Consider the following 16,883-nt stretch of genomic DNA (forward strand, 5'->3'; position numbering starts at 1 on the left):
TAGCCACATGGAAGGGATGGAGATTTAGATGGAGGATGGAGTGTAAAGCAGGAAAAAGGCAGGATAAATCTTGGAGAGTGGGACTTTGGCAGTAGGAAGGCCTGGGTGGCTGGAGGACACTGGGGCCTTGGAGGGAGGGAAGCAGGTGGAAGAGCCCGTGGGAGGATGTGAAATACAAACCTCACCACTTTGCATGTTTCCCGTGGCTCGGTTGCACGCCCCCCATGCTTGCCTGGTATAGAGGCTGCCCAGGTATGTCCCTAAACTTCCCTTCTTTATTCCTCCTGCACACTTTGAACTTTTCCTTTGGATCATTTGAGTCCCCAAGGTTAATTCTTCCTTCAGATGATCAGAGAGGTGCCGTAAAGTTAGAACCCGATCAATGCGGTATACTCTAGAAGAATAAAGAAAAGTGACAGGCGCCTTAACGGCCAATAAAATCACTATCTAACTTGGGTGAATAGTTGTTCTTTCCATTCTCTAGCTTGATAAAGATAGTTTTCCAATTATTTCCACACACATGCTTTCATTTGGGCCTCACAACAATGCTAATAGACAGGGCGTGTGTATTATTGGGTCCATTTTACAGATTCGGTTATTGATGTTCAGGGACTTGCCCAAATCAAGCAGCCTGTCAGGGACGAAGCAGGGCCAGATCTTGGGCATAGGACTCCTGCTGAGGTTTCCTAACTGCCAGTAGGCCCCTGGGTAAGTAATGATGAAGAAACTGCTTCCCGTAAGTGTATGCCAAAGAGGAGCAGACTACAAAATTACCTGCCCGAGAAGCTTTCTATCAATGTTTAAGAAGTTCCAGTTGGTATTTGCCCTGGCCCCATAAAGAAAAACCAAAATAAGGGAGTCTTTTCATCACCTTGGGGATCAAAGGCTTGACTTTTGCCGTCTCCCCAACGCTTGAGGGGCCACTTTTGTGCACATTTCCTCCAGCTGTTCCCATAATAGCTGCAGCTTGGCTGTGAGCGCTCCATGTGATCCTCGCTGAGTCAGACCCTCTTCTACGTGGTAGGGGCAGGGCCACGTGGTACTCAAGTCCCGAGTGTGCCATTCACATCCTAGAATACATGGCTGGTGCCCCCTGGAATCGGGGGGTGTTTATGGTCAATGAAAGATCATATGAAGGAGCTACAAGGAGGTCAAGCTGTTTCCCTCGTGATGTGCCCAGTATTCCCTGAATACTCTCTCTCTCTCTTACACACACACACACACACACACGCACACACTCGCACACACCAGCACTCACCCCTTCCCAGTAGCCTTGGTTCCGCTTTGGTGTGTCAAGCCCAAGGCTCTCTCTTTTTTAGCCCAAACATCATTTGAGACAAGGTAGCTTTTTCCTCAAACTGGAAAAAGTTTCCCTGTGAGAGCGGGCTCCAGTGTAGGCGGGACGTGTGGTTAGACATGGCAGGCAGGAGACACAGAGTGACAACTCTGAGGGAACCAAGAAAGCCCAAAGGGGAGACAAGGTTTAGAGCTAAATCAAGATTGGATTTTGTAGCGAGAGGCAGAACTGGCAAAAGCATCATTACAAGGCATTAACCTTGTTACACACAGAAGAACAAGCAGAGGCCGGAATTCAGAAATAAATTACACGTAATAAACTAGACAGAATAGGCTGAGAGCAACATTAGTGATTATGCCCTAAAGGGAGAGAAGGGCAAGATAGAAAATAGGCCCCCCAAAAAAGAGAGTGAAAATAATCTCTGGACACAGGGGGCTGCCTGCACTATTTTCTCCCTTTTTCTACTTGGCTCCCCAGGTATTAATTTCACTTTTGTGAGCAGGTTTCTCTGGAGCCTGTCTTTCTTTTGTTTGCATTTGCTGAAGTGAGCAAAAGGAAGCCATTCAGAGGGTTCCTTTTTCCATTCACAGGGACCTGTCCATTTCTGTGTGTCTCCAGCACAAAAGAATCCATTTCCATTCAGCCAGAGCAGCCCTTCGAGTTTACTTGAGGTCCAAGCCCGCTCTTTCCTATTTTCTTCCAGGCCCGCTGTGGTAATTGGCTACACAATCCTGACTGTGGCCAGGATCTTCCAGGGTGAGAGGAACAAGCGCTTGGCCAGTTCCTGGTCCTTTGTAGCTGAGGAAAAGCTAGAGTCTAGTGCCGTGTCCCCAGCCATGACTCTCATTTCTTACACAGGGACTTGCTTTGCGTTGCAAGCCATAAGCAGCGGCTTAAATCATAACATCATTGTTAGTAAAAAGTTTAAAGCTTGGAAGTCTGAGCTCAGTGGTGTCCTCAAGAACCGAGGGTCTTTTGTCCTCCCCTTGCACCAATCTGTTGGTTTTCACCCTCCATCTTGAACGTCATGGAAGCAAAATGGCTGTCACCACTCTGCACAGATAACCTCACATCACAGATTCCAAAGGGAGGAAGTGAGGGAAGAGGGGCAAATGAGTCCTCCTCAAGAGCCGCCTCTTATCAAGGAGGAAGCTTATTCCCAGAAGCTCCTCCAGTGGATTTCTTGCATCTCACAGACCCAAACTGGGCCACATGGCCACCCCTAGCTCTACGGGGTAGGAAAGCAAGTACCAGGCAACGGGGAATGGGATTACTGGGTGGCTTAGGCTAATCATGGTTTCCCAGGCTTGGGTTTATTGCTACCTGAACAAAATTAGGGTTTTGTGGCAAAGGAGGAGGTGGGCATAACTGCCACAGGTGTGGCAGCAACCGTTTGTGTTTTTAAATAAGGTAATGATAGCAAGCGTGGATTGTGTGTTACTATGTGCCAGACGCTGTTCTAAGCTTTACCTAGGCTTGTGTCCTAACTCAGTCAGTCCTCGTGATGAGTCTATGACATAAATGCTGCTATCGTCACTTCCATTGTATAGAGGAGGAAACTGAGTCACAGAGAAGCTAAGTAATGTGCACAAAATTACTTAGTTAGAAAGTGACAGAGCCAGGATCGAAAGCCTGGAGGTCCGGCTCACTACCCTATACTATCCTTATTTAGTCGGAGTATTATAAAATATTCCAAGCAAAACACAGTAAGTGCAAGTTACTACTAATCATAGCAGCTAGCATGTATCAACATGTTATTATTACTACCATCATTATTATCTCTCCCTCATAACTACCCTACCGATCAGACACCATTGGCCTTATTCACAGCTGAGAAAGCCAATCCCAACAGGGTTCGATAAATTGCCCACATCACCCAGGGGACGAGAACCAAGCTTGAATGCAAACCTAACTTCTCTGACCCCTAGTCCCAGGTGGTTTGTTCTATGCCACCAGCTCTCAAATTCAGGAACATTGATTTAATGGCCCTACTGCTTACCCATGTTATTGATCCAGGACTTAATTTGGAAAACTGCAATTATTGAGAAACAGTCAGAAGCCAGGGAAGGATGCTAGAAGAGGATGGGACAGTAATTTAGAAGCAATTTTCTCCTTGTTCGTTTTCGGCTTTTGAGCCACTTCTGGGTTTTTTGGGAGTCAGTCTTTCACAAACAGAATATCTCATCCCACCTCAGCCAAGGCTAACTGTGATGTCACGGTTCTTGGCTAATCTAAATAGCTACAGTTATTAAGCACCTACTATATACCAGACGTGGGAGGACACTATCCCATTTGGTCCTTGTGGATGGCTAATCAACAGTCCACAGTCATTACTCTGTCTGTGTCGTGGGATGAGGGAAAACGGAGTCCTCCAGCCAAAGATAGTGGTGTTAGAACATTCCAGATGCCCAGGCAGAGATGACGTCCAATTCTCTGAGTTAAGCACTTCTGAGATGCTCAAATATTTAATAAAAAGAAGAGGCGTGGTCAGCCGATTTTAAGTTTGAACAATTCTGGTTTTATTTTAAAGCAAGATGTGTGGTGTGGGTTTATTTTTTTTTTTACATCTAAAGGTCACTGACTTTTCTTTTTTCTACTCATAGTCACGAGGCATCCTTATCTAAACAGTGATCTATTGTTCTGATTCTCAGACCCACAGAGATTTTTTTTCTCAGCTTCATTTTAACAGGACAGTTCCTCATCTTCCCCGACTGTATGAAAAGTATATTTTTAACAGGAAAAAAAAAAATCTCCAATGGGCTTTCTAAAAATCTTTTTAAACTGAGTTCACTATGGAATATTGTATGCAAATACGCCACGTTCTCTTAGGTTATGACATCTTTTCCTTGAGCAGAGATCACGACATTGGCGAAATCCTTGCCAGCATGTCTTTTCCTCCCAGTGTAACTTCAACAAAGAAATACAGACGACACTTTAAAGGCTTCAGAAATCAATTTAGTCCATGAATCCATTTAGTGTAGATGTTAATGAAACTTGGTGGGTTTAAAAATAATGAATATTTAATAAGACATAAATTGAAAGACGTAAACACTGTCGGCAGTAATATAATGAAGTTAATAAGTCTTAGCCTCCTCTTGCCTACCTCCCCCCTCTCCAAACGGGGCGATTTTAGGAGTTGCGGTGATGCTTACAGAAGTTTGCCAGCTCTCCTATTGGTTGAAGCGTAGATGTGCCTTCGCAAACCTTAGTACAGTTGGGAACCAAACTCTGGCAGATAAAGTATGCTATCGCACCGTGTTCAGTAGCTGTAGAAGACAACGACTCTTTCTAGCTCTGTATCTTCCAGAGATTTGTGTAACAAACTCGGTTTCCTGTCGTTGAAAGCAGGAAGCAGCATGAAGCACTTCATGCCTTTAAACAAGGAAGAAAAAGACATTTTAGTCGACACACTGTCTGCTCTGGGTTTAAAGAGGGGCTTTATTTAATGATCAGGAGTGAGCATGTGATTCTGTGTGCTCAGAACCTCAGACCATTTACATGCCTTCAGGTTGAGAGTTAGGCTTTCCATTTCTTCTTCAAGAACACCAGCACCGGGTCCAGCCCTTGTGCTTGGTTCCTCTTTAGCCCTGTGGCTCTGTCTTACCCACCATCCATGACTCTGTCTTTCCCTCTTTACCCTCTGAATGACTTACCCTGTCTTTGGGCTAACACACTGCACTCTTCTTGTAAATGTAGAGTCCCTCCTCTCTGCCATCACACCCAATAGGATGGTCCGTCTCACATGTCTGGAAGTGGCTTGTTTAACCTCACAGAAGCCAAACCCTTGTTAAAATAAATTTCAGCATGATCCTGCAAACAGCCATGTATAAGACTGTCTCCCTCCCAATTCAGCGGTGGGCTCTTTTTTGGCAATAAAGTGGAGCTCAGTTTCATATATCAGCTGGGGGAGCGTTAAATGGATGGCTAGCTCACTGCTGGCAATCAATACATGTTAATACACAGTAAACAAATGGCTTTCCATGGGTTGGGCAAGCGTGGTGATTCTGCCGGTAAAGGGGATAAAAGGTTGTTCCTGGGGATCTTGTCTAAGAAAATGTATTTGGGGCTCCAGTAGGATCCTTCCCAGGTGGGCATGAGTGACATTTTATCATCATGAGAATTATCACTGTTAAAAATTATCTTTTTTTTTATTTGTGCGTTTGTGTGCATGTTCAGAATGACAAGGATCAACCTGAAAGAGTCCAACCAATCGCATCATCTACCTTGATCCATTCCGACCTGACATCCGTTTATGGCACCGTGGTAATGAACAGGACTGTTTTATTCTTGGGGACTGGAAATGGCCAGTTACTTAAGGTTAGTTTTCTGTGCCTTCTTCCATGTCGATTTTAGTATTGATCCATTTTGTGCTTTTGTATTTTGTATTTTGTATTGCTTCTGGGTTATACACAAGACCATACCAACTGCTTTGTGAACTGCTCAGAGACACCTCCCCTCACCGAAATGGCCTGAAAGAAATTTCTGGAAATCTATTTGTAATAACCTCCTACCCATGTATGGATGTGACAGACCCCTTGCTTCCTGGGAACTTGCCAAGACGGTTCCCTTCCTTACTCACAAGCCGCCTAGGTGAGGCACATGGAGACCTGGCCCCTACCGCATCCCGGCTCACCCTCCTAAGACTTTTAACTTTTTAGTTCTATCTCCTTTATAATGGAAATGTACAAAGCACCTGATTTCTCACAACTTCAAAGAGGTAAAAGATTATAGGGCTAAAAAGAAGGAAAAAAACAGATGTTCCTTCTCCCCAGCCCACCTGCCGCCTGCAGAGGGGGTGGTTCATTTTCTAACCTTCATACCCACACCCACCACAGAGAGGTTAGAAATCTGAAACCCTTTGAGGCTCCCCTCGCCTTTTATCTCTGAGAACTGTTTATTTCCACTGTGTGGATACACCACTGGTCGAGTTGAGATTTTTATTCACTGGGGGGAGGTGCAGGGGGAAGGAGAAGAAAATAAACTCAGAGATACCACATGACTTGTCTGAAATTATATAGCAGTTATCAATTTTTTCAGCAAGCGTTTAATGAGCACCTTCTGTGACCTCCACCAGCATTCGTGGTTGAGAATTGCACTGTTTCTTTCACCCTAGGCGGATTCTCCTTTGCCTCTCTATAGCCAGTCAATTTACTGTCAGCTCGGATTCTAAACTGGATATTAACAGATTTGTTCCCTCAACTGATCTCCCACTGATAACCAGCTGTGTGACTTGAGGTGAATCGCTTAACCTCTCTGAGCCTCCATTTCCTCATCTGTAAAATGAGATTGTACTAGATGACCTAAGAAACCCCTTTCTCTTCTGGTGGTCTCTAATTAGCCAAACCTGCTTGCTTGCTTGCTTGCTTTCTCCAAATGTGCCTTGTGTGCTGCTCCCACACCTTTGCTCACACTGTACCCCTTTCCTGGATTGCTCTCTTTTTTTCTCTGCTCTACTGAATCCTGCGTATCTATGCTTTGGCCCAACTCAAACCCCACCTCCTCTCTGAGGACTCCTAAGCCTGGAGTGATCACGTTTCTCCCTCATCTCCTGAAATACTCATTGTCTGTATCATTCTTTTGGCTCATTACAAATGTCTTGCTTTGATGCCTAACCTTTGCACTTGTGCTTGTCTTGCCTTCCCAGCTTGATTTTAAGCTTCTTGAGAAGGGGGCCGGGAATTCCCACAGCCGGATACAGTGCTGAGTGCCTGGTAGATAACTTGATTTAATCTGTTTTCTTTGGAGGAAACCCAGTAACATATGGGAGGGGGTTTGTTTGTATACACATGCTTTTAAAATATACATTGATCATCTTTCCTTTTGTGTTAGCTTTATTTCCTGGGGAAAGGTAAATAACCCGCTAGTCCTTGTATACGAGCTGCTCAGTGCCGCGAGGCAATGTCTGGAGCTACACCAAGCTGGCCAGACTAATTGGACCCATTCGCCTGGCGGAAGAAGTTTCCATCAATCCTTACTGGGTCTCCTTGCCAATTATCTCTTCAGATTTGGGATATTTTTGACAAGTGTTTTGACGAGAACACTGTTTCCCCAAAGCTGAGCCAACCAAAACTGTTAGATAGTAAATTGGAGGTGAAGGAACACTGGCTATAAATCGTTTCCCATGGGACGGCCTGGTTTCGCCTGTCCTGTTTGTTCACCCCAGTGGTTCGTGTGCAGCTGGCCGGTGTTTAGTGATGCTGTGGTACCAAGGGGTGGAACTGAGCTGCAGCTTCAGGCTGCTGAGGAAGAGACGGCTGGCCCAAGGCTCACTTTCCTCGGCATCTGTACGGGCTACACCTTCAAAAGCCACATCTGTGGCTATGTTTTTAGGGTTCCAATAACAAGCGCAGGTTGGTTTTCTGTTTGTTTGTTCTGTGACTGCTAACATTTATACAGTGCTCATCACTTACCTGTTCTAATTCAGTCGCCTCCACCACTCAGCGGGGTAGACACAGGCTTCTCATTTTACAGATAAGGGAACCGGGGCCCAGAGAAGCTGCACGATTTGTCCAAGGTCACACATGGCAGAGCAGGGATTTGAACCGGGAACCACTTCAGAGACCACACTGTTATGTCTCAGGCTACACTGACTTGGAAACTTCTGCCCCAGGCACGGGCAACCACTCTGTGAGGGTTCTCTGGGGGGAGTGGGAAGCATGTTGCTAGGGAGTCACGTGGCAGTGGGAGTGGAGCGGGTTCAGGGTTCTTAGAAGCTCAGGGAAGAATCCCAGCTTGAGAAGGCAGACCGTCTGGCTGAGGGAATACCTCACTGGCAGGATCACTTCTTGGGAGTCAAACCCCCCCCACCCCCAGCTTCCCTCAGGAAGGCTCCCCCCCTCAGGAGGAGGTTGGGAGGGGAGAGCGTGAGCTGACGGGGCCCCGCCAGGCTGCCTAGGACACCCCAGTCATTCCCAAGACTCCCTTATGTATCCTGCTTACAGATGCTGGGATGCAGCCCCCGAAATCACCCAGAGTCCTGAAGCCCCAGGATTGTGTAGATGATTTGGAAGGCACAGAGAATCTCCAGATCCCTTTATTCAAAAACTTCAAGCTTGTCCCTTGCCAGACTTGTCACCAGAACTGTTAGAAAAGACGAACATTGATAGACACAAGCTTGGCTTCTTCAGCCACAGAGTGGAGGTACTAATGAGCAGAGAAAAACAAAACCCAACCCAAGGCAGCCTGCAGGAGGAGGAGAAGAAGGGGCTTGGATCACTCACAGCCTGACTCTTCAGTTTCCCTGGCGATCAAGAGTTGATGGCCTTTTGACAGACGCCAGGCACTGTACTATATGCCTGGTTGGAGGAGAGGCAGGAAATAGCATTTGGGGGCCAATTGCTCTTTTTGACCAACACACACACAGACCCTCTGATTTCCTAAATCTCTGAAAACGTCACAGAGTTTTCATAGAGTTTGGTGCAATTTTAAATATCATATTACTGAAATGATTTTTTCTTACTGTGAAAGTAATACATGCTCTTGGAAAAAGTTACAAAGTAGCGGGGTATGAGGGGAAAGCAAAGAAAAAATACCCCTAGTTTTCTTATGTAGAGGCAGCTGCTGTCAGCATTTTAGATTCTTTTTTTTACATAGTTGAGGTCAGACTCTTCAGTTTTGCATCCTTTTTTCTTCAGTTAATGAGGGAAAATGCTTATATTACAATGTTATGGCAAACTGTAAACAGTCTTTTTAAATAGCTGTATCATATTCTATTATATGGAAACATTATTTTGAGCTTAAGCCGAGATACTGAATCACTTTTGAAGTGTCTTTAAAGACATGCACTCTTCCGAGTCATCTGGCACTACCTCTGAAGGTAAGATTTTATTGATGATAAGCGGAAAAATTAAAGATTTCACAATATACTAATACCTTTACTGCCCTCTTTCTCCTACCTTTATTCTAAATCCCTTTGTAAGGTTTTAGAAAAACTGAAGGAATTTGGAACTGAAAGCGTCCTTTGCGGATATCTAATCTGCCCCCTTATTATTGACTTGCCATCCTAGTGGTTGTGTGAGACAGATTATGTCCAGTCACTTTTTCCTCTGGATATTTCCTCATTTTACTTCCTTTCTGAGCGTGATTGCATGCTATAATTTTTCAGTTGTCAGCATCTTCCCTGAGATCAGCTGAAAAAGTAGGGCCACATTGCACTCAGTTTTTGGGAATTCATATCCCACGTGTTGCGTGGCCAGGATGCTGCAATGTGTACTCATTCTTATAAACACGTGCTCTTTCTCCAGATTGTGGTACAGACTATGGTGTAGTTTGGATTCCTTTGAGCTGACTCTGTTGCATGTAGAAAATTGTCCTTATTTCAAGGGCAGAATTGAATATTTTGAACTTTTCCAGGTGGTAAAATAAGTAATAAAGAAATATGCATGAAATTTGAAATTTGTAACTTCACCCATGCCCATTAACCTTTCTTGTAAGCAAAGAAGAAAAGACGGCAGTAGGCGAGGAATAATAACAGCTAACACTTCTGAGCTCTTACTATGTGCCGGGCATTAGAGCCAGTGTCTGCATGGGTTTACTAGTTCAATACTATTAGCATTCCCACTTTATAAATGAAAAAACCTGAGGCTCTGAGAGGTTAGGTAACTTGCTGAAGGTGGTTTGAATGGAAGCAACCAGTCTCCCAAACAAACTGCACTGATAATTCAGATGTGTTCTGTAGAGCTTGGGAGAGTTTGTGGAACTGGTTTTTATTTTTTATTTTCTAATATTGGAATATCTGGGTTAACATCAAGATGCAAGTATTTGAGGTTTCATGAGAAGGTTCTATGGCTTCTGTGGTTTTAGTTTATTCCTATTTAGGGACAGCTTGCTGACAACCCAGCTGAGTGCAGACTTCTGTGTTAGAGGAAGGCAGAGCCCTCTCCTCTCGGGGCTACAAGTAGCTCCTGGGAGCCTCTGAACCCCCTTAGGAACCCCTGCTTTTCCCCAGTGAACTCCTTTAGAGCAAAGGTAGGAAATCTGTGTTCAAGTTGATTTTTAGAATGGCTCCAGCAACAGGAGGCTAGGGTTGGGTTTCTCCAACGTCCTTAGGCCTAAAGCAGGGTTCAGGATTCAGGAAGCCCTATCATGCCCTTTCCCCATATCCAGCAGAGAAGCACCACGCCCACACTGAGTCAGGGCTGGCTACCTATGTAGCTCTCCAAACTCTGCTCCTACTAGTAGATTTCGTTTATCCAAACCATGGAGTGAGATTCAACCCATTTCCAGAAAGTTCTTCCTGCCTCCAAACTGTGTAACCTTTGAAGAGTCTGCCTTGACGCTGGTTTTTAAAGTTTTCGAGTGAAAAATAAGAGAAAACAAAAACAGGTCTTTTATAAAGCTGATCTCTATTTTATACTCCCACAGAATGTTCAAATAAGGAAAAGGAGGCCATGAGGAGCCCAGGACAGGACCTGGGGCCGGAAGTGGGGGGCGGGGCACGGACGCTGAGCCGAGGGAACAGACCAAAAAGTAAAGGCAGTGGGAACTGTCAAAACCTGGAAGTGGGCTCCGTGGTTGGCTGTTGAGAAGGTCATGTTCAAGTTTACCCCCATCTCACTCCTTCCAGTGTGTGAGTGTGCAGGGACTCCCCGATTCAGAACAAAGTCGCCCGTGTAATCCACAAATCTAGAACTCATGGTTCAGGCTGTACGCTTCTCTTACTACTTACATCAAAATCAGTAGATTGGAAACCAGAGAGTAATTTGCTTTAATCTTTATATTTCATTTTTATTATTACTCCTACTTACTGAAGCACAGTAAATGCTATCAGATAATTACCTTGCTTTCCTCGTGTGTGTGTGTGTGTGTGTGTGGTTTAAGTCTCCTTTGCAGCATTTCTTAGAAACTGTTGATGGAAAAAAAAAATAAGTGAGAAGAATGATTGGTTTACCCTTTAACTGGTTAGCCTCACAGAGTGAGGTATAAGAAAAGAAACTTGGTGTAAAATATTTTAGCGCTTTGAACACCCATGGCTTTCCCATGTCATGGTAATAGTAAAGAAAAAAAGAAATAGTCTTTTGTTTAATTTTTCTCCCCCTCATTTTCCTCACCAGGCTGTCTTTTCCGTGGATGGTGTTGTAATGCAGCTAACGGTATGGTGTGGAAGTCTCACACACCATACATTTCAGGACTGTAGCTGGGAGGGTTGTTGTTGGGTTTTTTTGTTTTGTTTGTTTGTTGGTTTTTTTGTATGCAGTGAAAATCCCAAGGCTAGTTAATAGCCTGCCATGAGGCTTCAGGAAGATGTCAACAGAAACAATATGTTGACACTCACTGAAATTCTCCATCAGGGAAAATTTGTTTTCCACATGGGCTGCAGCTGGAAAAATCTGAAGAGCTCTATAAAATCTTGAACGCTAATAGAGTATGTTTTTTCATTTAATAAATATTTATTGGGCACCTTTTATGTGCCAGGCACTGTTCTGGGTGCCAAGGATACAAAAGTGAACAAAACCGACAGTGCCCCTGCTCTCATGGTGGGAAGAAAAAGACAGAAAACAACTAAATGGATTAACCAGTAATGAAGTCATTTCACATGGTGATAAGTGCCATGGAGAAAACAGAGTGATGTGTAGAGAGGGACAGTGGGGTATGGTAGAAAGGTGACCAGGGAAGGCTTCTCAGAGGAGGTGACATTTGCGAAGGATGAAAGGGTATGTAATATACATGGCAGAGGCTCAGGTTGACTTCAGGTTAGATCTATATTAAGGTCGTATGCTGGGAGCAATAGATGAAAATCCACATCACGCCCGAGGAGTGTGTGTGCATTGGATGCATTTTCTCTTATGCAAAATTCAACCCATTTTGGGTTTCTGTGACTCACTGTTACTTCCTGAATCACTTCACTGATCGTATTCTTTTCCGAGGCGGCCCGGCTCCGGTCTTGCTGGCTTTCTTTTCTGTGTTGACGTTGATGTGACTTTTGCAGTTAGAAGATCTAAGTGTTCCACCGATGCCCCTGTGCTGGGCTGGGCTCTGTGAGTGGAGGTGGGGATGGGTGAGGTCGGAGGTGATATTAACAGAAATCCAGAGAAGGAGGAGATCCTTCCTGTAGACATCTGAGAGAGACGAGGACCATGCTGAAGCAGAGACCCCAGTCCCTCTGTGCAGCACGTTGCTTTAGTAAAATTAAAGATGTGATGAAAATGGAAACTTGCTTGGGGCTGTGGAGATTCTTCTCTGCATAATCTAGCAAAAAGGAAAACCATTGGACCCACTCATCCTCAAACACTTTTAAAATTTAAATTGCGTGTATTTATTTTTAAAGACAATACATTAACAGTGTTCAAAACTCAAAAGAACCAAGAAGGCCACCCATTCTTGACTTCTGGGGCAACCAGTGATAACGGTTTAGAGATATTTTATATACGTCTGCGAGCAAAAGGGGGAAGATAGCCTTTCTCCCCTTTTATTAAACATATATGTTATATATGTGTATATACATGTATATATACATATTGAATATAGCACGGTAAACATAACATATAATACATAAAGAGCTTTCTGATTCTTTTCATTGCTAAATAGTATTCCATTGCTTGCACCGTAGTTTAGTTAACCAGGTCCCTATTGTTGGACGTTTCGGTGGTTTCAGTCTTTTGTTAGAACACGCGATGCTGCAATAAATGCCCATTACATATATCATTATATATGTATATATGAGGGAGTGTGGGATCTAAGGGTATGTGCTTTATAATGTTGAGAGAGAACGCCAAATTACCTTCCAGAGAAGTCTCCCTCCCACCAACAGTGAGGCATACCCCTTTAAACCCAGCACCTGCTGTTATCAGGACAGGCTTCACCGTAGGCCTCTCGAGGTAGCTTGTTCAGGAAACCGGTTGGCAAATCCTGACACATGTACACTTTGGTAATTTAAAGAGAAAAAAAAAGCAAGCAAGAAAGGCTTCCCTGCCATAAGTCCAAGTTCTAGAGAGAATACTGATGCTTCATCTCTAAGGTATCAAGTAAATAAATCTGTATTGACCCAGATAAGATCTTTCTAGCTCCTTACCCATCTGTATCCACCATGCTCCAAAAATAAATAAAATAAAATAAGCTCTAATAACAACTGCAGTGCAGCTCCTAACTCACTTGAAATGGATGAGTGGTGGTGCTTTGTAAATTGTTTTTATTTACTTCTAAATTTTAAAGCAAATCCCAGACACTATGTCATTTCACCCCCTACATATTTCATTACGCATCTCTAAAAAAACTATGATCATTTCTTTAAATCACCACAAAGCTGTGATTGCAAGTAACAGAATCATCAGTAATTCTTTAGAATTATCTAATATCAAGTCCATATAACTAAATTTTCCTGATTAACTCAAGAATGTCTTTTTAAAATTGTTTTGTCCAAATTGGTATCTGAACAAGGTCCTCAAGTGACATTGAGGTTGTTCTGTTTCTCTTAATCTGAGTGACCTCCTCCTATCCTATGAGTCACCTCTGTTGACTTTTTGAGGAAAGGATGTCTGTTGTCCTGTGGAATGTCTCACACCGTGGATTTGGCTGTTCACTTTCTCGTGGCGCCATTTAGCTTGTTCCTCTACCCCTTCTGTTTCCTAATGCTAAATGGAAGTTAGCACTAAGGCTTGATCAGATTGGGCTCCAGCTTTATTGGCAAGAACGCTTCATAGGTGTTTCTGCCAAATGATGGTTTTAACGTGATGAATTCATCAAGAGAGATCTGAGCAGCAGCCCTCTCCTGAACCTCACTTGAGAATGTTTCTATCAGTCTTTATTTTAATCTGGCTTCCTATCTCTCCCCCTCTATACAGGCACTTTCCAAGACCAGATCAGCTGTTTGAATCTGAGCTGATTAATAAAGAATGTGAATTAGAGATGGGAAGACAGGAGCCTGGCAAGTCCACACTTGGTCAGTGCCTGCCTGATGTCTCCCTTGGCTCATAGTTTTCTGTAGGCCAGGGTCTCTAATAGAACTTTCCATGATGATGGAAATGTTCTATATCCGCACATACAATATGATAGCCACTAGCCAGATGTGGCTAGTGATTACTTGAAATGTGACTAGTGTGACCAAGGAAGTGAATTTTTAATTTAATTTAAATTTAAATAGCCATGTGTGGCTAACGGCTACCATATTGGATGGTGCAGCGGTAGAGTCATTTATAAATGACTTGGGGCACAGACCTTTCCCACCTCCCTTGGGACCTCAATGCTGCTTTTCCTTTTGAAAAAGTCATATTTAATCTATTTAGTTACATTGATTTCACAGAGCTGCCACTGAACTTAGTGAGCAGTTCATGGGCTCCTAGTGAGCTATTAGTTGCACCAAATCCACCTGGCTTTGACTCTTAATTTTTGATTAAATAGCAAAAATGTGCTTGCCATCAGGATGTGTGGTACAGGCATGTTATTGTAGATGTGTGAATGTAGACTTTGAAAAGAATCCCAGGTGCCAAGTTTTTTCTTTTCAAATCATATGCCCAATGTTACTGATGTCCACAGTGGTAGAGATATGAATATAGATATCATATCTGGATGTTTCCAAACTGACAAAATGTTGAACATCTTCACTTTCAAAAGCATTGTATTGTTTGGGGCAAAGGGGTAGGTACCAAGATGATTAAGACATGGTCCCTACCTAAGAGGTGCTTGTAATCTAGTAATAGGTTATTATCCATTGAGTATTGTTCACGTGCTAAGCATTATTCGTAATTCTCATTTGATCCTACAACACTGTGTATAAGGAAGGCATTGTTAGTTCCATTTTAGAGGTGAGGAAATTGAGGCCCAGGGAGGTTAAGTAAGTTACTAGCTCAGCGTAGCACATCTACTTGAAGGGTAGAGCCAGGATGCAAATCTGAGACCAAGCTACCATTATATTTCTCCAGGATTAGGGTAATCGTCTTCCGAGGAGTCTTCATATCCATGCTTCAGACCGCCCCTTCTCACCATGTGTTTCCTCTGCTCAAAGCCCTGCAGTGGCTCCGCATCTCTCACCTAGAGTAAGAGGCAAAGTCTTTACACAGGCCAACAAGAACCTATATGATCCACCCTGTTACCTCGCTGTCCACTCCTCTCTACCTCACTTGTTCTGCTCAGGCCATACTGGTCTGCTCTCATTTTAGGGCTTTTGCACCAGTGGGTCACTCTTCTAAGAGCACGCTTCATCCACGTATCTAAATGACTCGCTGCAGCATCTCCTGCTAGTCTCTAAATAAACGTCACCTTCTAATGAAACCTAATGCTGAACACACATTCTCCATCTTTTTACCCCACTTAATTTTGACCTATATCACCTGCTAACGTATTTTCTTTTTATATTGGAGTATAGTTGATTTACAGTGTTGTGTTAGTTTCTGGTATACAGCAAAGTGATTCAGTTGTACATGTATGCAATCTATTCTGTTTCAGATTCTTTTCCATTATAGGTTATTACAGGATATTGAATATAGTTCCCTGTGCTATACTGTCGGTCCTGCTAACTTTTTTTTTTTTTTTTTGGCTGCGTTGGGTTTTTGTTGCTGCGCGCAGGCTTTCTGTAGTTGTGGCGAGCGGGGGCTGCTCTTCGTTGCGGTGCGCAGGCTTCTCATTGCATTGCGGTGCCTGTTGACATATTTTATAATTTACGTATTTATTGTTAATTGTCTATCATTACGCTCCCCCCACCCCAGCATGCACGTGAATGTAAGTTCTGTAAGGGCAGGATTTTCCCACCATTTGTTCACTGCATTTTTGCAAACACCTAGAATGTGGCAGATAGATATAGTGGATGTTCAGTAGATGTTTATTGACTAAAGATGAGTGAAACTCAGGTATGTCCAACTTCAAAGCCACACTTACTTATATTTTATATATAAATATGTGCCTACTCGTTTAGGCCTGTTAAGTTGTCCTGGTTACTTTAAAACGCAGAACTGTGTAGACCCATAGAGGAGAATCAGAGTAACCCATGCAGGTACCTGTCAGGCTGCCTGCCTTTAGTTTTAAGATCACTTGGCATAGCACTAATGAAGCTGTCACTTGCGGCTTCTCATAAGGCCAGTTGTGGATAATGAGCTTCCACATATGAGGACACTGCCCCAGCACCGAGGAGTGGCTTTGTGTGTGTGTGCGTGCACCACCACTTTGTCCCCTACGAAAGCAGAAATACCAAGCTTGTTATCACCAGCCTTGTTGAAGGCTGAGATATGAACCGATGATTAAGGAACGTGGTACCTTAGCCAGTGTAGGTAGTGAGGAAGAAAGGATGTAATCTTAGGACTAAGCCATAAGTTTTGCCACCCTGAAATTCAAATTATTTAATAGAAGTCATATTTCTCTTTTTTAAAAAATAGGTTATTCTTGGTGAGAATTTGACTTCTAATTGTCCGGAGGTTATCTATGAAATTAAAGAAGAAACACCTGTTTTCTACAAACTCGTTCCTCATCCTAAGAAGAATATCTACATCTATCTAACAGCTGGAAAAGAGGTAGGCAGAAAAATACTAGTTACTGTTTCTGTCTTATGGATACAAATTGTTTAATTGATGTCATTATCGAGTGGTGAAGCTTTTACTTTGAACTACTGAGTTTAAACACTGCTGCAGGCTTCAAGAAGACACGCAGTGGTTCACAGGCA

At 43.5% G+C, this 16,883-nt stretch overlaps 1 protein-coding gene across 1 annotated transcript in view; it reads left to right on the forward strand.

The window, feature by feature from the left end:
• Positions 1–16,883, forward strand: part of PLXNC1 (plexin C1) — a 143,997-nt gene that overhangs the window by 13,499 nt on the left and 113,615 nt on the right. Inside the window, exons 2-3 of the mRNA XM_068561923.1 lie at positions 5,474–5,614; positions 16,600–16,734. Coding sequence (XP_068418024.1) covers positions 5,474–5,614; positions 16,600–16,734 — 276 coding nt within the window. The remainder of the gene's footprint in view (positions 1–5,473; positions 5,615–16,599; positions 16,735–16,883) is intronic.

The sequence above is a fragment of the Eschrichtius robustus genome, chromosome 13 (assembly GCF_028021215.1).
Source record: "Eschrichtius robustus isolate mEscRob2 chromosome 13, mEscRob2.pri, whole genome shotgun sequence".
NCBI lineage: Eukaryota > Metazoa > Chordata > Mammalia > Artiodactyla > Eschrichtiidae > Eschrichtius > Eschrichtius robustus.